Genomic DNA, 24571 nt, shown 5'->3' with positions numbered 1-24571 from the left:
AAAATGATTTAGGTGCAAATTCTGATTTATTTTTTGTTTCAAATTGTATCTTTTTTTTTTTGTTTTATTGCAATACAAATGAAGAAAAACAAGATCCGAAGAAAAATAAAATAAAACACAAAACAAAATCAAATCAGAATTTTCAATCTTTTCATTTGCACTTCCAAAAATTGCGCTGCAACCAAACACAACCTATGTTGCAATTGGTACAACACAAAACCTAACATTGAGTGCAAATATTTAACCTATTGCAAATTAATGTATAAATATTACATAATGCATTAGCCGTTTATACTTTATAGATGGGATCTGAAAACCAACAATTCAAGTCTACTTAATATGCCATATAATTATTTGTTATTCATTCTGATCTACAATTTTTCTTTTATTTTCAGTTATTTTTTTGGAAAAATATTTTAGTTAAATTTAATTAATAGATACATTTAAGGCTTCGTTCATTTTTCGGTAAGTTATTTATCTGGGTAAGTTTTTCCTGGAAAACACTTACCTGGGTAAGTGCATTTACCCATGTTTTTTTATTTCCTAGGTAAATAAGGTAATGACCATTTTAGCCATATAAATCCATTATTAAAAGGGGCATTTTCGTCCCATTCAAGTGTTGACAACTTTCCCTCTATGTGGGAAAGTTATTTACTCATCTAGAAGATGGATACACAGGAAAATAAACTTTCCCTAGTTTCCACATAAAACTGAAAAAAGAATATAGGATTCTTCATTAATGGGAACCAAAATCCCATTGACCAACTTTCCCCCCTCTCAAAATCCAAAAAAAAGGAACGTCCCTGTAAGTTTCACATGAAATTGTATTTAGATCCATTGTTGTCTCTACCGGTTCTTATTAACCTATATATCGATCTAATACAATGAGAACTATATGGAAATGACCCTGATTTTGGGGTTCAATGGGTGTATATGAGTTGGAATCTCCTACCAACAAAATACGTTCTAACGTCCTACCAATATGATCTAACACCACACATTTTATACATGGTGAGTTCCAGTCTCATGATGAGATGTGCGGTGACCGATTTTATTGGTAGGGTGTTGAAATATGTTTTGTTAGCAGGTGATCTGGATTGGGTGTATATTGCCCCTTGCAACAAAAATTGATATGAGGGACTATTTTTTCTAATCCAAAATGAAGTAATGTCCAATCTAACTCGATGTCACCTTTGTATCGGGAACACCCCGATACGCCCCTATAGAGGGTATATTGAGGTTTTGACCGATTCAAGGGGTGGAGGAACATTAAACCAGCCGGCCTCCTGAACCGAATTTGAAAAAAAAAATAAATAAAAAAGTGCCGATGTCCAATATGCCCCTACTAACGTATCGGGCGTATCAATATTTAAAACCTTGCGTGAATTAGAGATTCAGCATCTTAGACTCGGATTTGGTGATCCAACTTTTTTTTTGGTTTTGCATTGACCGTGGTCCGACAAAAGTTGCATTTCAGTTTACTTCGAGTCCGGATCTCCTCTCTACAAAACACTCCCAACACCCTATCAGCATGTACTATGAGACTGAGACTCGTCATAAAAATAGGGGGCTGGATCTAGGGGTGTTAATGGACCGGTTTTGGGTTGGACTCCATTCAAATCAAAATCCATTTGGACGGATTGGATGGACCAATAAGACATATTGAATTTGGATGGATTGGACGGACCAATATAACATATTAGATTGGACCTGGTCCCTTCATAATGAATTTATATTAGATTGAGCCAATTTCTGGTCCATTGATAGAAGATTAGAACATAGGTGTCAATGGAGCAGGTTTGAGTTGAGACCAATCTAATTTAACAGGAATTTGAACAGATTGAACAGTCTCTGGACTGGTCCAAAATGGTTCAAAATATTCATTGGACTGGATTGGACCAGGTCCATTTGTAATGGACTCACATTGGACTGGACCGGATTGGACCAAATCCAGTCCAATTGACACCCCCAGCTGGATCTGCTCATAACAAAAAGCTATTGCAACACATTCCAACATAATATATGTCCACACATCACATGCATGGTGGATCATAGTCTCATGATGGGTGCTAGTTTTATGGTGAAATGTGTGAACATAAATCATGTTGGGACCATGTTGAGATAGCTTTTATTGTGAACAGAATCAGAATGGAAATCCCTCAGAATCCAAATTAGAATGAGAATCTTTCAGAATCGGAATCCAATGATCTATTCTTATAGTCTATTTAGTTTAGATAGATGGGAATTGGAATCAGTTAGGTTGAGATCTCATTCCTAAGAGATGGGAGGGAATTGACCATTCCCTCTGATTGAAGAATGCTATTCCACTAGGAATGAGAATGAGATTTAGATGGAAATTGGAATTAATTGGGATGAGATCTCATTCCTAACAGAGGGGAGGGAAATGATCAATTCCCTTTTGAAGTGAAGAAATGCCATTCCACTCAAATTGAAGAATGCCATTCTGATTCCAATTGTAGACCCCTATTCCTGTGAACCAATATGAGATATGTTGAGTCGAGTCTAGATCTCCTGCCCACGTCTACCCACATAACATCGCAGTCACACATGGAGAACATCTCATCCTCCTACATAGTATTATGCAGGGGGAGATGTTACCAATTCACGGGGGGTAGTGTGTTGTGGGTAGACGTGGGTAGAGTTCTTGTTGGCAGGAGATCCAAAGTCTACTGGGTCTGAGACCCACCATGTGTGTGATGTTTGGTGTTGGTGTTAGAACTTGCTGGGAGGGTGTTGGGTGTTGGAATGTCTTTTATTGGCAAGTGATCCCAACTTGAAGTCAAGATATGCAATGTCAGATCATGTTAATAGGGGATTGGAAGATATCAGATTGATGCCACACAAGTAGGGTTGGCCACGAGCCGAGCCTTTCACGAGCTATTTGAGCTCGGCTTGGCTTGGTTTAAACTAAGCTTTGAGTCGAATTTGAGCCTGATATATAGGCTCGTTTGCTAGTCGAGCCAAGCTTGAGCTTAGTGAAGCTCGACTCGTGAGCCTAGAATTAAATAAATAATTTTTATTATATATATACATACATATAGACATACATACATACATATAATAAATTATTTTATTATATATAATAATATTTTTATTTTTATGCATAATAGCAAATAATTTTTATAATCTTAATTTTTTGTTTGAAAAAAAATTATACATACAATTTTTATTTTTCAAAAAAACTTAGCTTATAGTCGAGCTCGGGCTCAAGTCTCTATCTCAAATCGAGCTTGAGCTCGAACCTGATACTATTCCTGCAAACCGAGATTGAACAGTTAAGTATTCGGCTATGCTCGACTTGAATCCATCCCAACCCACAAGCACCTCATGTACACATCTTAGCATACATTGGGAAGATCTTTCGTACTTGTCATGGGGAGATATTCCCAATACACAGATGGGATGGGCTGTGGGGTGCTGATGAGAATTCGTATTGAAACGTCGAACGTGTTTTGTTGGCAGAGATCCCAACTCGTTCACTTCCTCCTCACATGAGCAGCTGATTCCGACGTTCCGTTATGTCGCCTTTCTCACACGTGTCTGAACCTATGATCCAGTATTTCTATTAATAGAGTGACTGGAAACCCTGGCCACGAAATCTTTATATCGTGTGAGCAAGAGGAGATAAAAAGTGAAAGAACTAAAATCATCAACTAATTAACGGGTTTGCTTTCTTTGGAGAAGAAGTCAAAGAAAAGCTGGTTTCTTACTTCTTTGGTTAACCTTATCGAAAATCGAAATTCCAAGCAAATGTATTATCTAATCAAACCGGCAAGAACTTGATCCGACGCTATAAACCACGAACCGAACGGAGTGAGAGTCCGAGAGAGACGTCACTACCTCACTACCAGTCTGTCACTGCTACACGCCACAGCATAGCCATAGTCTTTCCGTTTCAGCTTCTCTTCCTGTTTTTTCTTTTTTGGGTTCTTCAGATACAGTTTGGAATGCAAAGCTTTTAGATTTTTTTTTTTTTTTTCGGAGAACCCAGCTGCCCAGGAAGGAGATAAGCCCTCCTCTTCCTTATCCTTTTGGCCTGTCATGGCTCTGCAATTGCTTCACCTGCCAATAGCTTCCTCTTCACCTTCAACTTCTATAGAAAGCCCACTTCTCTCCTTACGCCACCAACACCATTTCTCTCCCAATTATCGATCTACCTGCGCCAGTGGTGTCACTGCCATTTATTTGAACCGCCGCCGAAGAAGGGCCAATGGCGTTACCTTTGTTGGCAAGGAAGAGACAGAATTACGTCTCTCGCCCGCAGAAGAACAACAAGAACAAGAACAACAGGACCCAAGTCCAGAAGACCTCGAATATGTGTACCAGATCCAAAGAGTTATCCTCCCTTCTCTCTCTCTCTTTCGCTTTGACAAAATAAATGGCTACCAACCGCCTGCGTTTTTATGAAAACACTTCAGTTTCTCTCTCATAAATGAGATTCTCTTAATAATTTTCCTTTTTTGGATATTTTGTTTGTGTAGGTGTTGGAGCTTCTCAAGAAAAACAGAGACATGCTTTTCGGCGAGGTGAGTTCTATGCAGTTTTACTTGCATCCCAGTTGCATGAAGTCGTTTCTTTTAATTTTCTTTAATTCTAGACATAATTATACATTTTCCTTTACCCACTCGTGATTATAATTATTGGTATTTACTTGAATCATGAGCATATCTAGAAATTTGATATGCTGGATTTCTTTATTGACTTAATTTAATTTATGATTCTTTGTATCCATGTTTATCCATGAACCGAATTTTGGGTTTAAGATATAATTGCCATTTAAATTTAAAACTATAATTATTTGTTAATAGTTACTAGCTATTCTTTATTTCATCACTCTTTCTCATGCTCGGCTTGCTGGTGAGCATTTCAAATCCTTCTTGGGCACTTTGTGTGCAAATGAACTGTAACCAACTCTTTGTTCCTGCCTTTTATTAGGTTAAATTAACTGTCATGATTGAAGACCCAAGAGAAGTTGAGCGCAGGAGATTACTTGGCATAGAAGATGAGGATGGTCCAACAAGGGATGACTTAGTTGCTGCTCTAGAAGATGTATGTACTTCACTTCTTGATTCATACCTAATTCATGAATAAAATGCGATCAGTTAATCAACCAACAAAACTACTTGTTATGTATAACAAACTACAAACTGTTTGTTGTGAGGAGGCATATAAATATTGACTAATTTGGCTAACGTTGAACTTGGTAACATGAAAAGGTTGAATAATTGAAAAATGAGACCATACAGGAATAGATATTGAATGTTGAGGTTACACAAGTCAATTGGCCAATGGATCTAACTTTGCATAATGACCTTGAGTTCATGAAGTTGATCTCACTTTATTCTCTTTTTTTTTATCGCTACACTATTATGTTTTTTTTTTTGAAAGGTGATGAAATATTACATTAAAGATGAAAAGGAAAGAGAGAGGATCTCTTTGTACTTTGTACAAGCACATGGAAGAGAAAACAACAAGATTACTTCAAATTGGAGAAGTGACTGAACTTAAAACCCCTGAAAAGGCTGTGAGTAGAATCCCATTTCACTAATAACCTTTCCAATTAACTGCAAACTTTCTCCACTGGCAAAGCTTGATTATGGAAAGTTCTCTAATTCCTTTCTTTCCACACATCCCAGCATAGAGCACCAGGCGCCATGCCCCACATAATCTTTCCCCTGTTTGACAAGCCTACTAATTTCCAAGAGGAGACAAGAGATTCTAGGTCTTGTGGGGCCACCCACGAGGCACCAAAGGGGTTTAATAAGTGAGATCAGATTGCACAAGAGAATTTGCAATGGAGGATGTGCTGTACATTCTCTGCTGCCATCCCACATAAGCAGTAGTAGTTCACCAGGATCATACCTTTATATTGCAAGAAGTCAATAGTTTGAATCCTACCCTTACTGCTGCCCACAGGAAGAAAGTGACTTTAGAAGGGGTTTTGGCTTTTCAAATCTAACTCCAGGTCACCCTCTCAACAGGGGCAGTTAGCAGGCTTCTGAATATTGAGCTCACAGTGAAGCAAGAGGATTTATCGCTGGACCAAACTAAGCTGTCCTCTAGAGCTGGATGAGGTTTAAAGCCTCCCGACAAAAGCATCAAATTAGATAAGGCATCAACATCCCAATCATTAATTTCCCTATGAAGCTGGGGAATCCAAATCTGTTGTCCCCCCAAGGTTTCAAAACAATCACTTACTTTAGCTGATCTGTTTGAAGCTAAAGAATAAATGCTTGGAAAATCCAGGACACACTTTATTATGTTTTCTAGGAATTCCTAGTTTGGAGACAGAATTATATCAATTTAGGCAGTAGGATATCCCTTTTGTGTCCAAAATTATGCCTCATGCATCCGAAGGTTGTAGCATTTTGAGTCACAACTTCACCTTTTAAAAGATTCTTTAAGTCTTAGTAATTATTCTTGTTATGTTCTTAAAACTTTGGTTTTACTGCTGACCTCAAATAATCCCACATCAAGTTGACTTTCTGCTTTGCATATTGATGAATACCAAGAAGACCGTGCTTAATTTGATCTTCAAGGAAAAAAAGCTGTGTTATTGCAACATTTATGAGCAAATTCATACTTATACAGGTGAACGAAGGAAGAATTCCTGAAAACCGTGTTGCCCTGCGTATGCTTGCAGAGGAAATGGTTCAGTGGCCTAACTTGGAGGTATTTCTTCTAAACATATTTTTCATATAAATTAAATAATGAATTTATTTTAAAATTATATTGTGTGTATTTAGTTTATCTATTCTATCAATAATTTGTTGAAGTAGGCATTTCCTCATGATTGCAGACATATGGGTGAAAAGGTAATGTAGAGTTTTTAGCTCTAATACCAACTAACATAGGGACTGGTAGATGGAAGGGAAGCTCAATTGGTTGTCTTGCTTCAAAACCCAACAAAATATGCTCTGAATCTAAAAGAAAATCCAGAGAATAGTTGTTGGTTTTCTTCTAGTGTCAGAGAATCACTAGAGTATTACAAAGAGACAAAGAAGAAATCATGTATTTTTCCGAACTGATTTCAAGAGCAACTGTAGAGAGAACAAGAACTAACTCATCGAATTTTGCTGTTCTAAACAGATTTACATGTATATATAGACTCCTCAAAGCTTAGATTTAGCAATTACTAATACTCCACTTGATTCCTAATTAGAATCCTTGAAACTTCTAACGTAGAAACCAGTAAATAGAAACTCGAAGAATAGAAACACAGAAAAATAGTAGTTGACTGAACTAATAATTTCCTAAACAGAAAAAAAAGGAAACTACTAATTGCAGATTTTTTAAAACAGCATCAGGATAAAAAAATAGAAGCCATAAATTCAGAAACTGCTGTTAACTTTTAATCTGGGTGCAGCCATTAGTTTGTCCTTTTCTCATATGTTTCGGTAACTTTGGGATGCTCAAATCTCTCCAGAAATTTATTTGTTGTATCTTCTATTTCTTAGAGGGCTGTACTGCGTCAGTCACCCCCTCTTGAAAAGAAGTCGCCCTCGAGTTCTGACTGTAATGCTCCCTGTAATAAGGTGAAAGATGCTTCACATTGAAAGTGTCTTACAAATCTTGTAGCAGCTTCACTTTGTAAACATGGCAATTAATTCTTGCTAGAATATCAGGAGGATCAAGCTTCTTAGGATTGAGGTTATGATTTCCTACACTATGACACCTTTCTTTACAAAGATGCACCCACACTTCATCTCTAACGTCAAAGACACGTTTACAACAATGTAGATTCACTTGTTTCTTTAGAGACATCCTATAATTAGACTTATTGGAAGAGCTTCTTCAGGTGTAAGATTAATATGGTGTTGCATGCTAAGTATCAATTTAGGTGGCAAATCTTTAGTGAAACCATCCTTAAACTCTTCTAATAGGGTCTTTACTTGTTCTAGAACACCTTGCTTGTCCAAAATATATCCGTTTTCTACACAAGCAAATATCATCTCTTGGTCTTCCAGATCAAGTTTAAATTCAGGTTTTAGAAACACATACCATATTCTCTCCCTTTTTGAGTTCATTAAACTAGGACCATAAGAGTCTTCATAGAGAATATAATCAACATCCACTGCCTCTTCTTCATTAGGAACTTCAGGTTCTTCTAGCTGATATTGATTGACAAACTCTCCACCTTCTTGCACCAGTAACTCTTGTTGGGTGTGCATGCAATCTAATTCAATGTGACCCCATTCTCCATAGAAAATCACTTCACACCAATCTTATTAGCAGCTGGTTTGCGAAAAGTGGCTCGTTTGGCAGTAGAGAAATTATTTTGAAATCTTGTGGACTGAAGAGGGCCTTGACTAAGGTTGGGGCAATGAAAGTTAGAGATAGGCCTAATGGGTTGGTAATGTAGCTGAAAGAGATTTTTGGGGCTGGTTTGCTCCACAAACTCCGTGGCTGCTTAGAAAGTTGTGGTCCTTGGGGTTTTACCAACTGGTGAATTAAGTTGCTAAGCTATGCAACTAATTCTTCTTTTGAATTTTGTGTTTATGTTTTTCTTGTCACCGTATCATGTCTAACATTCAATCTTCTTGGTGCTGCAATAACTCCTTGATAATTTTAATATTATTTTCGTTGGTTTCCTTGTTGGGAGAAGGATTGAAGGCCATTTTAGGAGGCATCTTTGCTTTGGTACCAACTAATGTAGGGTTGCTGGTAAATAAAGGCAAAGTCAATGGGTATCCTTGTTTCAAAATCCAATAAAGTATGTTCTGAATCTAGAAGAAAATCCAGAGAATAGTTGCTGGTTTGCTTCTAGTGGCAGAGAAGCACTAGAACATAACAAAGAGAAAGGAAGAAATCTCATGTTTCTCCAACATTGATTTGAAAGACAACTGTAGAGAATAAAAACTAACTCATTCAATTCTTCTGTTCTAAACAGATTTATATTAGGGTAAATTACAAAGACCCCCCTTGTACTATGGGGTCTGTGACAAAGACCCCCCCTGTACTTTGTTTTGTGACAAAGACCCCCAGTACTATGACCGTGAGACAAAGACCCCCTTCCGTTAGCCTTCTGTCCAAAAAGGCCGTTGCAATATTTTTTAATCCCCATACTATCCTTATAATAACTAGGAGAAAAATACTGTTCATCTTCCCCGACCTTCCTTCACATTTCTCTCCCTCTCTCTCCTCTCTCTCTCCGATGTCTGTCTTCCTCTTTCTCCTATCTCAAATGAATCTTCTCCTTTAAGAATCCAAAGAAAGATATTGAAACCCACCCCACAACACCAGCTTTATCATCCGCGAGATCGTCACAGCAACTGATGCCTCAACCTATTGTCTCAGCTTCCCCGCTCAAGAGACCAATTCCTTCTCATAAAGAGCCCGATAGCTCCGTCGACCAATCTTCGTTTCCACTCCGATACGATATATCCCCCTGCCCTATATGCAGAGAGATTTTCCCCAAAAACCAACTTCTCGAACAACACCAATTTCTCAAGCAGGCCGTTTCAGAGCTCGTGGATGGCGATTCAGGGAAAAATATCGTTCAAATCATTGTACGTGAAACTGAAAGCTGTACGAAACAGGGTTAGAAAACGAGATGAAAGGTGCATTGCAGATGGTAACAAACTGTTGAGATTCCACTGTTCGACTTTTGTTTGTGATTTGGGAATCAACGGGAATTCTAGTCTCTGCACTCAGCAGTACTGCAGCATCTGCGTATCATAAGGTCGGGGTTCTCCGCCAAGATGGATGGCATATTGACGCTATCGAGCAGCTGGAGATCACACGTGGCGCTGCCCGATGAGATCGAAGAGGAATTCGCCTTCATGAATTTGAAGCGTGCCATACTGGTGTGCCGAGTTGTGGTGGGTTGCATTGGAATCATCGGATGTGATGAAGATGTGGAAAAGGCAACTATGAAAGAAAGGGCAAAGGATTTTAGAAGGTTAGTTCACAATCCGATGCCATCAACATAAATTGCTCAATTAATTGATACCTACTTCACAATTTCGTGTTTATCAGTTTAACAATGAAATAAGCCCAAGATGTTTTGAACCCAGATGAACGAAGTTAGTGAAACATTGGTTAAGATCGGAGCATAAGAAGGCTAGCGTACCCTCCGACACCGGCGAAACGGATTGGGAATGGACAGAGCTTCTTAAGAGACGCCATGAGATGAGAAGCTATGACATCTCCTGAAACTTCTCCAGAGACCATGAAGATCCTTAACTCTCTGTCTTTAGCAGCCATTTCCACTGCAGCTTTGCTACAAACAGTTAGTGTTCCTCCCAGAAACCTTGCTAACTTCTTACCCAACTTACTCTTCACTTGTCCAATCGTTCTGATCAACATTTTCAAATCAAGTTTTGTGTCACTTAGAGATGAAAGTGAAGCAGTTAAACTTCCTCTGCTACCGTGCTCAAGGCAAAAATATTGAAGTACGATTCTTTAACAAAATATTGAAGAATCTTCTGCTGTATTAGAAAGTAAGATGATCATGACACTCTATTTCTCTGCACTACATGGATTATACGGCTGTTGATTTAGAAAAGGGAACCATGGGCCATGAGGGGAAACTTCATATACGCTCCAAATTTGGGTAAAATACTTAATCCAAACTAGAAGGATTAAAAAAATCACTTAAATTATCCCTAAGTTTTCTTCAATCCAAGGGCTGTACTTCCTTGCTTCATTATTGTATACAGTGCGTATCGGTGAGTGTGATTTTCCGGAGCAAACGTGAAGGAAGGTCGGGGAAGATGAACAGTATTTTTCTCTTCGGAATAGTTATTATAAGGGTAGTATGGGAATTAAAAAATATTGCAATGGCCTTTTTGGACGGAAGGCTAACGGAAGGGGGTCTTTGTAATTTACCCTTTATATTATATATAGACTCCTCAAAGCTTAGAAACTTATCAATTACTAATACTGCATTTGTCCTCCTAATTAGAATCCTAGAAGCTCCTAAAAATAGAAACTTGTAACATAGAAACCAGGAAATAGAAAGTCAAGATATAGAGACACGGAAAAATAGACGTTGACTAAACTAATAATTTCCTAAACAAAGGAAACTACTAATTGCAGATCTTTTTAAAATAGTAGCTGAATAAAAGAACGAAGCCATAAATTTTAAACTGCTGTCAACTTCTAAATCTGGGTGCATCCATTAGTTATTCCTTCTTCCCTCATATGTTTTGGTAACTTTGGGATGCTCAAATCTCTCCAGCAATTGATTTGCTGGATCTTCTATTGCTGTAGTCTGTAGATGGCTGCACTGCATCAGTTGCAATTTCAAGGACCTTTTTAAAATAAGTTTTATTTATCTTAACATTTGAGAATAACTTATTCTCCAAAAAGTAAAAGAAGATTTGATTTTTCTCATCTTGTGCATTTTGATGTTTGGCAACCTTGCTCTTTTCTTTGTATGGGTGGATGTGGATATTTCATTTTAGGAGCAGGGAGGAGGTACCTCAAGTCATTAAGAACTTCTACAATATTGTCTAGACGCAATATGAGAAGAAAATAAAAGCATTTAGATCAAATAATGTAAAAGATATTTTGAGAAGAGTTTGGAAAAATTTTTAGAAGAGAAAGGAGTATTATATCAGAGTTCATGTGCTTTTACATCCCAGCAAAATGGTGTGGCTGAGAGGAAGAGTTGGCACGTGGTAGAGGTGGCAAGAGGATTGTTGTTCCATATGAATGTTTCCACTTGCTTCTAGGGAAACAGTCTATTTCATTACTAAATTCCCATCCAAAGTTATATGCCATGAACCTATTTTGACTCTTCTCTTGAGTTTTGTGTTTGCTTATTTTGCGCATGATATGAATCCTACTAGGGTCAAGTTTAATCCCAAGATTCTCAAATGTGTCTTTTTTGGTTATTTCTCTACTTAAAAGTGGTATTGACATTATGTACCCACTTCTAGTAAGTGTTCTGTTTCAAAATATGTTATGTTCTTTGAGTTTGTATATTACTTACCTTTCAGTGTCTTTATTTAGGGGGAGAGTACAAGTGAAGGGAGTCAATTTTCTTGTCCTTGATCTGTTCCTCTTCCTAACTCTTCCTATGTTCATATTGTTCATACTGCTATTGTGTCCATTGGTATGCCAAGAAGAGGTTTTTAGGTGTATGCTAGACAAAAGATGGTGACTCTAGAGGTTGATCAGCCAGAACTGTTTAACACCTAGGGCTTAGGTAATCCAGGTAATTGGTCTCTTGATCCTATTGCTGTTCCTTTAACATCTTTGCCTTGTACCTATTTGGACATTGATTTACCTATTGCCTTGTGTAAGGGAAAAAAGGAAGTCCACCCGGTCTTCTACTTGTATGTCCTATTTTTCTTTGTTTCTACTCTATTTTGCTTTCCTTTTCTGATGTGTCCTCTGTTTCTATTCATAAAAGTGTAAAGGAAACTATGAAATTTCCTTAGTGAAAGGATGCCATGGGTTAGGAGCCTCAAAAGAATTAGACCTAGAATCTAGATGATCTTCTGATGGGCAAAGAACTTGTAGGATTGTAGGATGAAAATGGGTGTACAATAAAGTATAGTATAAATATAATATAATATAATATAATGACTTGAAAGAAGAAGAAGAAGAACTGTTTACTGTATTACAGGTTTGAAGAGAAGAAAAGAGAGAAAGAGAGAGAAAGAGAGAGAGAGAAAAAGTGAAGAGAGGAGAAAAGAAAGAAGGGGTTCAGTGGTGAATGATCTGCTGCCCCATACACTCCTTTATTTATAGCTTTTAGGATCCTTACAAGAATAGGAAATAAACAACAAAAAGAAACAATAGGGCCAGCCAGCCCAACTTAACAGAAATTAGAAACTTCTAATAACAGAAATTAGAAACTTCTAATAACAGAAATTAGAAACTACTAAAAAGAAATTAGAAACTACTAAAAGAAATTAGAAACAACTAGGTGTGGGTATGAAACCATACACACTAGAGCTTGAGTGTGGGTATGGAACCCCACACTCGTGGCTAACCAACTATTTCTTCACTCCCCCTCAAGTTGGGAGTAGATATTTGTCATGCCCAACTCGCGTAGATCTGTCTCCAATTTGCCTTTTGTGACTGCTTTGGTGAAGAGATCAGTTAACTGCATGTCTGAGGCAATGTAAGGAAAGCATACTTCTTGAGATGCGACTTGCTCTTGGATAAAATGTCTGTCAACCTCGATATGCTTAGTCCTGTCATGCTGTATTGGGTTGTGGGCAATATTAATTGCAGATTGATTATCACAATACAACATCAGGGGCTTCTCATAATCAACCTCCAACTCATTAAGCAAGGATCTCAGCCATAACACTTCTGCAACACCATTGGCCATGGATTTGTATTCCGCTTCTGCATTGGAGCAAGCAACAACATTTTGTTTCTTGCTTATCCAGGAAACAAGATTTCCCCCCACAAATGCATAATATCTAGAGGTGGACCTCCTATCATCAACACATCCAGCCCAATCCGCATTTGTATACACTTCTATTTTCATATGACTATTATTCTTGAAGAGTATACCTCTCCCTGGACATCTCTTTAAGTAGGCAAGAATCCTTTCTACTGCAAGGAGATGGGTGGTCTTAGGAGAATGCATGTATTGACTGACAACATTGACGGCATAAGAAATATCTGGTCGGGTTAGACAGAGATAAAGAAGTTTCCCAACCAGCCTTTTGGTACATAGCCCTGTCCTTAAGGAGCTCTCCACTTTTTGCACTTATTTTATGGTTAGGCTCAATGGGAGTATCAGTAGGTTTCACTCCTAACTTGCCAGTTTCTTCCAATAAGTCCAGAACATACTTCCTTTGGGAGATGAAAATGACATGCTTAGATCGAGCTACCTCAATTCCTAGGAAATAGTGTAACTTTCCTAGGTCTTTCACTTCAAATTCCTTGTGAAGGTGCTGTTTAAGGGTTTCAATTTCACTAGTGTCACTTCCTGTTATCACAATGTCATCTACATAGGCTGCAAGTAGAGTTAGGGAATGACCTGTCTTCTTAAAGAAGAGGGTGTGATCTGACTGAGCCTGTATGTATCCGAATTTTGTCCAAAGCTAGTCTAAACCTATCAAACCAAGCTCTCGAGGATTGTTTCAGCCCGTACAAGGCCTTCTTCAAAAGGCAAACTTTCTTTCTTGCTTCTGTACTATAAAAACCATGGGGTATTTCCATGTATACTTCCTCTTGCAAGTCTCCGTCGAGGAAGGCATTCTTAACATCCAGCTGAAATAGTGGCCATGAGAAGTTTGCAGCAATGGATAGAAGAATTCTGATAGTGTTCATTTTTGCAATAGGTGCAAAGGTTTATGTATAGTCTATGCCATAAGTTTGTGTGAATCCCTTTGCAACCAATCTGGCCTTATACCTCTCTATAGTACCATCAACATTATATTTCACAGTAAACACCCATCTGCATCCAACATGTTTCTTCCCTTCAGGCTGGTTAACTAGTTCCCATGTGTTGCTCTTGACAAGAGCATCCATCTCTACTTGCATTGCTTCCTTCCATTCAGGTACGAAAAGAGCTTCTTGCACTTTTTTGGGTATAGGAATAGAAGAAATAGATGCCAAGTAAGATCTGTAGGATTTTGAGAGACAATTATAGGAAAGGAACTTGGAGATGCAATGGGTAGTGGATGAGGTGCAACGACACTTCCCTTTATGAACAGCAATTGGAAGATCAAGGTCATCTGTCGTGAAGGCTGAACCTCTGTAACAGTGGGATCAATAGTGGGAGCAGTAGTTGTGTCTGGATCTGGAGCTGTAGAAGATGTTGGAACTGGCCTAGGTTGCTATTGAGTACGAGAATCAACCTGCCTCCACCACTTTCTGTGATACACCCTCAACTCCCTGCATTTTTGACAACCTTCTTTGCAATTCCCCCCCTCAGTAACCGGGACAAGTAAATGAACTCTTGGAGCTGGAACTGAAATTCCTTCCTCACTATTCTCTCCCTGAGGAGAAGCCTTATGATAGTAGGGTATATCCTCAAAGAAGGTGACATCCATGGACACAAAGCGCTTCCCTGAAATTGCCTCATAACAGCAGTATCCCTTTTGATTTTGTGCATACCCAAGGAAAATACACTTAGTGGCTTTGGGATCAGACTTGGAGCGATGAGGTCCAAGGATTTGAACAAAACAAGTACACCCAAAATTTTTGAGGGGAATAGTGAATAGGTCCTTATCTGGATATAGAAGACTGAACGGGGTTTGCATGTTTAGGACCCATGAAGGAACCCTGTTAATGAGGTATATGGTTGTACGGGTTGCATCTCCCTAGAAGTGTATGGGAACATTGGAGTTGAGCGTGATGCTTCTGGCCACCTCTAAAATATGTTTGTTTTTTCTCTCAACAACCCCGTTTTGCTGAGGTGTCTAGGGACATGTGCTTTGATGAACGATCCCATGATCAAAGAGATAGGATGCCAAGGGTTTTGTAAAGTATTCCTTGGCATTATAAGATCTAAGAATCCTGATCCTGATTTCAAATTGAGTTAGAATCATTTGATGGAAAGCTTGGGTCAGAGAGGGGACTTCATCACGAGAGTGCATAAGATAGACCCATGAAAAACGGGTATAGCCATCAACATATAATAAGAAATATCTGTACCCCCCCATGGTGGGAGTATGGTAGGGCCCCCAAACATCGGTATGCACAATCTCAAAAGGAATGTTGCTTCTTTCATTACTTAAAGGATAAGATGATCTACTATGTTTTGCAAGTTCACAACTTTCACATTTTAACCCAGACACTTCTACCGACTCAAACAAGTTTGGAAAAAGACTCTTTAAAGACCCAAAAGATAGATGACCTCAGTGATTTTGAGGCACGCCTAGGCGCACAAGTGAGGCGCATTTTAGGGTAGGCGCCTCGCCTAGGTCTTAGGCAAATCCCATTCAAAAGGCGCATGCCTGGTGCGCCTTGCGCCATAGCCCAGGCGTGCGCCTTTTGAAAATTTGTTGCCTTTTCCTTTTTTTTTGAGTCTAGCGACTGGGCCGGGGGCTCCGCCCCCGGACCCCCGTGCTACGCCCCTCGAAGCCAACCGAAACAAGTCTATGTTAGGGTCTCAAATTCTTAGCTTTCACACAAAAAATAATAATTTTATAGTTTTAATTGCTTTCACTTGCTCACCGAAGCTTCAAGAATCCCCTATTCAGTAATGTTGTCCATTCCTTCATCCTAATAAAATATTTTCTTAAAAGCAATTAAAACTATAAAATTATTATTTTTTGTGTGAAAACTAAGAATTTATGATCCTAACATGGACTTGTTTGGGCTTGCCTCGAGGGGCGTGGCACAAAGGCGGCTCATAGAATTAGGAATGTAATATGTCACAGCTATTTGATGCAATTGAGAAAAAAAAAAGAGATTGTGGGTTTTATATGCTTGAAAATGTTTTATATGTTTGATTTCATTTTTAAATTCTCATTTGAATATGCTTTACATATTATATTTATGTATTTTACTTTTAGATAATAGGTTTTTTAAAACATTTATTTTAAAACTTAAGTTTATATTTTTATTAATATTATGTTTTATACTTTTTTGATTTTTTTTTGAATTTTAAGTTTTTTTTTTAAAAATTGTATGCCTTGCCTTCAAAAGGCACGCGCCTCACCTTGCGCCTCAGGCGCAAAATGGCCCTTGTGCCTTGCGCTTTTAAAACACTGAATGACCTAAGTGGTTGTGCCAAAGCATAATCTTACTACAAGACTGAGAAACAAACAATTTCCTTGCTTCACTCTACTCCCCCTGTGAATATTCCAGCATGTTGACTCCATTCATCTCACGACCAATCCCAATCACCTTCTTTGTTTCCAGATCCTGAAAAATACACTGATCTGGGAAAAACGTTACCAAACAGTTTTGATTTTTAGTAATACTACTAATTGAAAGTAAGTTAGCACTAAGCTTGGGAACATGCAAAGTTGAGGATAGGGTGATGGTATCTGATAATTTGATGTCTCTCTTGCTAGAAATTGGTACAAGAGAGCCATCAGCAATAGAAACTTTATCTCTCTCAGAGGATAAACAATAGGTGCTAAATAGAGTAGATATGCTGGTCATATGATCTGAAGCACTTGAATCTATTACCGAGGAAGGTCTAGTATTATCTGGGACAGAAGCATGACAAGCAATAGCTCTTGTACCTGTATGAGCAAGGGCTAAAGTAGGTTGTTGAGCTGATGTAGGCTGAGCTGAATTACTAAATTCATTTTCTATCCGAGTCAGAGCAGCTTGGACTTTAGCTAGGGTATCTAGAGGAGTGCCTCTTGTGCTTGATGAAGTTGTACTATCAGTGTTGACAGCCATATTAGCATTCCTTTTCTTATTTCTGAGCTTTGCTGGAACTAAATGAAGTGCAACTTCCAACAGGTGTCCTTAGTATGTTTAGGTTTCTTGCAATGTTCACATACTAAGTCCTTCTTAGTGTCCTTCTTCTCCTTATCCCCCCTTGATTTAGGTCTAACTACTACCAAGGCTGATTCGGAGGGTTGTTGCTGCAACATAACCTTTCTCCTAGTTTCTTCACTATGTACTAGGGAATAGGCTTGTGATAAAGTCACACTATCTCTTGTCAACAACTATTGTTTCACGATGTCATATTCAGAGTTCGGACCAACTAGGAACTCAAAAACTCTATTAGTTTCAACCTGCTTTCTATATGTTTGTGCATCTTTCTGACTCTCCCACTTAATTGTTTCAAGACGGTCAATTTCATGCCACATGGATTTTTAGGTTGAAAAGTAAGCAGAGACCTGCTTCTCTCCTTGCCTCAGATTTTGAAACTCACATTTTAGCTCATAAGCCCTAGCAATATTAAGAGGCTGAGAGTAAGTTTCCTTCATAACATCCCATATTTCCTTAGCTGTTTTGGCCCAAAGTCGTTTCAGCTGATGTGTGGCTGCATAGAGTTGTATAGCCATGTCATCATCAAAAAATTTTCTTGGACTCACTTAGCATAAGTAGGGTCCTCCTTGGAGGGTTCTTTCACATCTCCTAGCAAGAAATTCAATTTTCCTCTACCCCCAGTAGCCATCATGGCTGCTTGGGTTCATTCCAAGTAGTTTGATCCATCAAACTTAACAGTTGTAATCTGAAAGGTGTTTTCAGTCATGTTACCTGAACCACCAGTCCCAAAAGCACCTTCCCCTTGGTTCTTATACTCCATTCTAAGTTAAGAAGAGGCTTTAAACTACTGTGACAAGAAAAAACCGTATTTCAAGGCTGATAACAGCCGACCTAGGACAATGATTTTGCAGTTAGATAATAATCAACTACTGTCTCCTGGACTGATTGATATCAGTCCTTAGATTTTTTATCCGTACCTCTCTGAATGAATAACAAAGTCCTTTTGAGTATCAATCTCAAGAAAGGTACTTTATGAAGAAAAAAGCCCAAAAAACTGAATGCTACCTTCAGTCTTCAAACTTGACCAATCGATTACTGTCCGCACTTTGAATCTTGATCAAAGAACCAAGAAAAAAAAACTGATCGGCACTTCCAATCTTGATCAAGAATCGATCTTGATCACTCAATTCCTGCCTGATTCTTCCTGATTACAAGAAGCTCTCTCCAATCTTAGGATAGCTGCTAAAGCCTTCTTGCAACCTCCCAGAATCAGCCAAAATAAGGATCTTTCTGAACTTTCAGCCCTAAACAATTCTCATGTGGTCGGCTGAATTAAATCCACATGAGAAACCGTAGATCTAAGGTTCTGATACCAACTTGAAAGAAGAAGAAGAAGAAGAAGAAGAAGAACTGTTTACTGTATTACAGGTTTGAAGAGAAGAAAAGAGAGAAAGAGAGAGAGAGAGAAAAAGTGAAGAGAGGAGAAAAAAAAGAAGGGGTTTAGTGGTGAATGATCTGCTGCCCCATACACTCCTTTATTTATAGCTTTTAGGATCCTTACAAGAATAGGAAATAAACAAAAAATAGAAACAATAAGGCCAACCGGCCCAACTTAACAGAAATTAGAAACAACTAGGTGTGGGTATGAAACCACACACACTAGAGCCTGAGTGTGGGTATGGAACCCCACACTCGTGGCTAACCAACTATTTCTTCATAATGTAATGTAATATATATATATTCTTGAGTCTTGGATACCATTTAAATTTTCTGACTTCATTTCTAAAGCTCCACACTGCACTTTCATTCTTCGCTAGCCAACTGATCACCACTTTGGAGTCGCCTTCAATAACTAGCCTTTCCACTCCCATTTCTTTATCCTTTTGCACCCCCAAAATTGCTGTCATTACTTCTTCCCTAACTGAATCTCCCTCACCAATTGGAGCTGAATACAACGTCCTTATGGTTCCATTTTAATCCCTTATAACACCCCCAAATTCCAGAAGGCCTAGGATTACCCAATCCGCTACCATCAAAGTTCAATTTCATCCACTCTCTAACTGATGGTAGCCACTCATTTCTAGTCTATTAGAATTCTTCTATCTCTTGCTACATATTTGGCTTGTCCTCTATATAAGATGGCTGGTTTGGTAGATTCAAGGGTGCTATTTAGAGGGTTGGCTTCATGTATTCTCATTCAAATAATACTTTCTTCATAAGGAGAGGCAGTAGTTCTATTACTATTTTCATAGTTTATGTTAATGACATTGTTGTTATAGGAAACATGCTAGAGATAACATAATTGAAATAATATTTTGCCATTGAGTTTGAAAGCAAGGATATTGGAGATATCAAATACATTTTGGGCATTGAAGTTGCAAAGTAAGAAGAAAGGTGTTTTTATTTCTTTTAGAAAATGTGTTCTTCATATTTTGAGAACTACAAGGAAGTTGGGAGCTAAGTTAGCTGAGGCATCCATTGATCCTAATCACAAGATGTGTTGATAATGGTGATTTAGTACCGAATAAGGGTGTATATCAGAGACTGGTGAAAGATTTTTATAGTTGTCTTGATATTTTTTCATTTGCTGTCAATGTGGCTGGTACATTTATCAGCCTAGATCGACTTCCTTATATGGTTGCAGTAATTATGATATTTTTCTACTTGAAATGTACTCTTGGAACGGGGTGAACTTCTAGGAGTTGAAGCCTATATTGATGTTGATTGGGAAATGTTGGTTGATGAAGAGAGATCTACTTCAAGATATTTTTGTTGGGGAAACCTTGTTTCTTGGAGGAATAAGAAATAACTTGCAGTTGCTAGACGTTGAAACTGAGTATAGGGCTATGGTTTATGGGGTTTTAGAGTTGTTGTGGTTGAGAACTTTATTGACGGAGTTTAGGTGTTAACTTTGAGAGCTCAATAAAATTATGTTATGATAGTCAGGTAATCGTAAACACTGCAGATAACCTGGTACGATATGATTGTACCAAACATATTGGAAGTAGATAGCATTTTATTTGTGATATTGGAGAAGCATGTCTACCTTTATTTAAGTCCAAATCTCAACTGGCTGATTGTTTGACAAAGGATGTAGTGATGTACCATAGTCCAAGCTTGAGGGGGAATGTTGAGGACTAATCACTAATATGTACATTTATGTCTTAATATTTGCTGGGGGGATATTTTAGTTAATATACTAATCAGTGGTTATATTGTAACTTATGTTCATTAAGTATAAAGATGAATGAGAGGATTATGCCCAATTTTTTTTTTTCTCAATGGTTATCTTGTCTTGTTTTCTCCTTTCTTCATCTTCTTTAATAATAGGTCTTCTTTCTATATCTCCGAAAACCTGTGCAGCTACTGCACTACTCACTTTTTGGAACTTCCACTTCTATTCCTAATCTGGTCATATTTGATTGATTTTAGGTTATCTCATATCATACTGTCGGGGGGGTAATACTAAATTATATTACCAGAAGTGTATAGCAGAATGTAGAGCAGAAATTTTTTCTTTTCCCTCTTCATTTAGCACAGATACAACGGGGGCTAGCACTGGATCTGATATCTGAGTTCTTATGGGTGTAAATTGTGTAATTGACTTGAATAATTTACAGCTTCAAATTTCAAAAAATGCTCAACCTGAGCCTTCCAAACCCCTATGAGTCCTCCCATATGAACATTTGGACCTGGAGTCGTTTCTTGGTGTAATGGTAAAATCTTGGGCTGAAAAGTGTGAGAACATGGGTTCAAGCCTGAGAGTGGCCACAGCCGAGTCCCATAGAATCATTAGAAGTGATTTCCAGTTTCTTGATTATTTATAGTACAAGAAATTGAAATCTCCTTGGAAAATTTTCACTCCCTAGATTTATTGACACAAGATACTCTTCAGTCTTCAGTGGTATATCTATTTATCTATTTATCTATACTATTTGAGAATGAGTACGCATGAGGTCTCAGTATTTCTTTCTGTGGTTTGTCGTCACCATTACCTATATTTATCTCTACACAAAGATCTTGCCACGTGGCGAAATCGACAGTATGCAGTGTGCCTCGTGTATCTATGAAGTCTGACTGACTACGGAATGCATACTGTCCGACTGACGTGTACACAGATAACTTGCCACATGGTGAAAATGCAGCATGACTCACGTATCCATGTGGCCTGACTGACTGTGTGCCGTTTGTCTGGCTCGCGTCACGAGCTCGCTTTACGTCTTGTCTTCGCTGTGGCTGTGTAAGAAAAGGCTTGCGGAGGAAGCCATTCTGGAGGATGCTTGGCAGGATTCAGAGAGGGGTTTCATCTGTGGAGTGGAGGATTCTTGGGAGGTTTCATCTATGGAGGAAGCCATTCCGGAGGATTTTTGGGAGGTTTCAGAGAGGAGTTTCGGAGGTTTCAGAAAGGGGTTTCATTTGTTGTTTTTTCAAGGACCGCCTAGGCTTTCTTTCTTATTACTGGCTATTTGAGAATGACCTTTCCCTGCACGAGGACCGCCTAAACTTGCGGAGAAGCCATTGATTCTGAACAATTGCTTAAGGATCCAGCTTCTGCCGTCACGGTCTACACCTCTCATTGTGTCCTTTTTCTTCTTGTTGTTCTTTTCATCCTTCTCCTCTATCGCCGTTGTGGGTCCTGTTCCTATGTGGACGGTGTCGATCAGAAAAAGCACGCGATAACTGTTGCCGTGGCAACTACTGTGGTTGCCGCAGTTGAAATTGACGAGTAGTGGCCGCTGCAGCACGGTGTATGTTAGTGGAACAGTGGGAGGAGAGATGTATGGTCAACTATTAAGATTCAATCTGCTTTTCGAGGATATCTGGTTAGTATTCACTTCTACTGATCTTTTTTTTTTTCTCTCACAAACCCACAGAAATTTTAGAAACCACACCCGATACCCCATCTGTTGGGCTGAAAGGATGCGATTTCCTTGTTTTTTAACAATTGATCAGCTGCACTCTTCTTCATTTCTGTCTTGGAGTAAAAAAAAAAGAACAGTCTACAGCCAAACTTGAAACTACGAAGCTTCTTTGCTCAATAATCTCCCGAGGAAAGCTGACACATTTTCTGTTCAAACCCTTTTTAACTTCCTTTTTGTTTCATGTACAGTTTGAACAGTCCCATCTGACTGCCGGAAAATGATGTCTTAGCTTGCCAGAAGAGCTTATGTTTGTCTATGGAGTGCCTTTTTTTGTGTTTCTCTCGAGTAAAAGAAATAGAAAGAAAAAATTCTGGAGTAGGAGTGGGGGAAACCCATCTGCAATGTTACTCTCTGGGGAGGAACCCATCTACAACATTGTTTTCAAGTTAGTATGGTACAGCTGCTACACTTTCAGTGTGATAATGCATTTTTAATTCTGCCTCAACCATCCTATGTTTCTTTGTGTATAATTGATAATGATGAACAATCTCTAGGAAGACATTGAAATGGGGTTCTAGATGTGGAATGAGAACCAGATAGTCAATAAATTTGAGATTCTAATTATATGGGGTTATATTAAATGCATTTTGGTGTTTCATAAAAAAAGTGCATTTTAGAATTTTGGGTTTAGGGAGTTACAATTGGAGTATTTTAGGCTTCTATCCTAAAATCATCACACAAGTCACTGGAAATGATGAGAAATCAGAACCCCTTTTGTTTTGGGTTTCTATAGGCCGGGTGAGGGGCATATATGCAGCTTGTGGGATTTGAAAGAGTTTAGTATCAAATTGGAGTTAGTGATCTGAATGTGTATGAAAAATTATTTTTCTTCTTCTAAAAAAAGGTTTTTACGTGCTACGGATTAAAATGTGAAGATACGTCTATACCATGTTTCAGCTCCCTGAATATTTAACTGGTGATGAGCTGCTCTCTCTCTCGTTTCCACATTTCCACCCTAATAAGAGCTACCTTGGCTAACTTACCTACCTATTATTTGTCTGTCTTTAGGATACCAGTTAGGGAAGCCAGGGAAGCCAGGAAACTGGAGAAGTTGATGAGAGACTTCTTATGGGAGTCGGGACAAGAAAAAAAGGATCACTTGGTTAATTGGGAAATTGTGTGCAGAAGTAAAGAAGAGGGGGGCTTGGGAATTGGGAGGGTAATTAGAAAGAATCAAGCTCTGTTAGGGAAATGGTTGTGGAGATGGCCTTTGGAAAGAGAGAGATTGTGGCATGAGGTGGTGGGAAGCATTCATGGGAGGTCAGAGAACGGATGGGATGCTGGTGTATCGAGGCAAGCTAACCTAGCAGCACCATGGAAGGCTATTCACAACACCCTTCCTCAATTCCTTATCAGGTATGAAGTTTGTTCTGGCAACTCTGTTCTTTTTTGGGAGGATATTTGGGTAGGAGACTCACCGTTAAAGGACTTGTTCCCTTCGCCCTTTTCTATTTCTTTGTACAAAAAAGAGGTGGTCTCAAAATTTGTTTCACCTTTGGGAACACCCTTAGATCCTACTTGGGATTTTGGGTTTCGTAGGGGACTTAGGGATGTTGAAATTGAGTCTCTTTCTATTTTGCTTGGTTGTCTTAATGAGGTTTGTTTGGATCCCTCCAAGCCAGATAAGAGAGTTTGGACTCCTAGACCCATTGGAACCTTCTCTTGTGCTTCTTTCTTCAAGTCCATCTCTCAACTTTCTTCTCACCAATCCTTTCCGTCTAAAGAAATTTGGTGCAGGCCAGTCCCCCCAAAAATTATGGCTTTTTGTTGGGAAGTATTCCATGGGAAAGTAAACACTTTAGACAACCTACAAAAGAGAAGACCTTTTCTCTGTATTTCTCCTAATTGGTGTATCCTCTGTAGAGCTCACGGTGAGGATTGTTACCATCTACTAGTATCTTGTTCCTTTTCTGCAGACCTTTGGGTTTGGCTACTTTCGTTGTTTGGGGGTAGTTGGAGTCTACCAGCAGAAGTTCACATGCTCTTCAACCACTCTACCTTTTATTGGCCTACAAAAATAGGGAGAATTATGTGGAGATGTGCTCGTGCTGCTTTGACTTGGACTCTTTGGGAAGAAAGGAATCTCAGAATTTTTCAAGACAAAGAAAGGAACAACCAAGATTTGAAAGACTGTGTGTTAAATAGGGCAATACATTGGCTGAAGACCTTGGAAATCTTCCATCAATTCTCCTTTAATGACCTTTGGAGAAATTGGTCAGCAGTAGCGTGGTGCTCATCTTTAAAGGACAAATCAATTACAAGCTGGTCTCCTCCCCCCAAAGGCTCAATAAAGTTGAACTTTGATGGAAGCA

The 24571-nt window shown here is 38.7% G+C and overlaps 1 protein-coding gene across 1 annotated transcript in view; it reads left to right on the top strand.

Annotated features, from left to right (window-relative positions):
- The first annotated feature begins 3770 nt into the window (after positions 1 to 3770).
- Positions 3771 to 24571, top strand: part of CEST (death domain associated protein) — a 29944-nt gene continuing 9143 nt past the window's right edge. Inside the window, exons 1-4 of the mRNA XM_010262515.3 lie at positions 3771 to 4356; positions 4503 to 4547; positions 4957 to 5070; positions 6613 to 6693. Coding sequence (XP_010260817.1) covers positions 4063 to 4356; positions 4503 to 4547; positions 4957 to 5070; positions 6613 to 6693 — 534 coding nt within the window. The 5' untranslated portion in view covers positions 3771 to 4062. The remainder of the gene's footprint in view (positions 4357 to 4502; positions 4548 to 4956; positions 5071 to 6612; positions 6694 to 24571) is intronic.

This window comes from Nelumbo nucifera, chromosome 7, assembly GCF_055504915.1.
Source record: "Nelumbo nucifera cultivar China Antique chromosome 7, China Antique-T2T, whole genome shotgun sequence".
Taxonomy (NCBI): Eukaryota; Viridiplantae; Streptophyta; class Magnoliopsida; order Proteales; family Nelumbonaceae; genus Nelumbo; species Nelumbo nucifera.
Note: the sequence above shows the minus strand (reverse complement) of the source record. Positions and strands in the feature narration are given on the sequence as shown.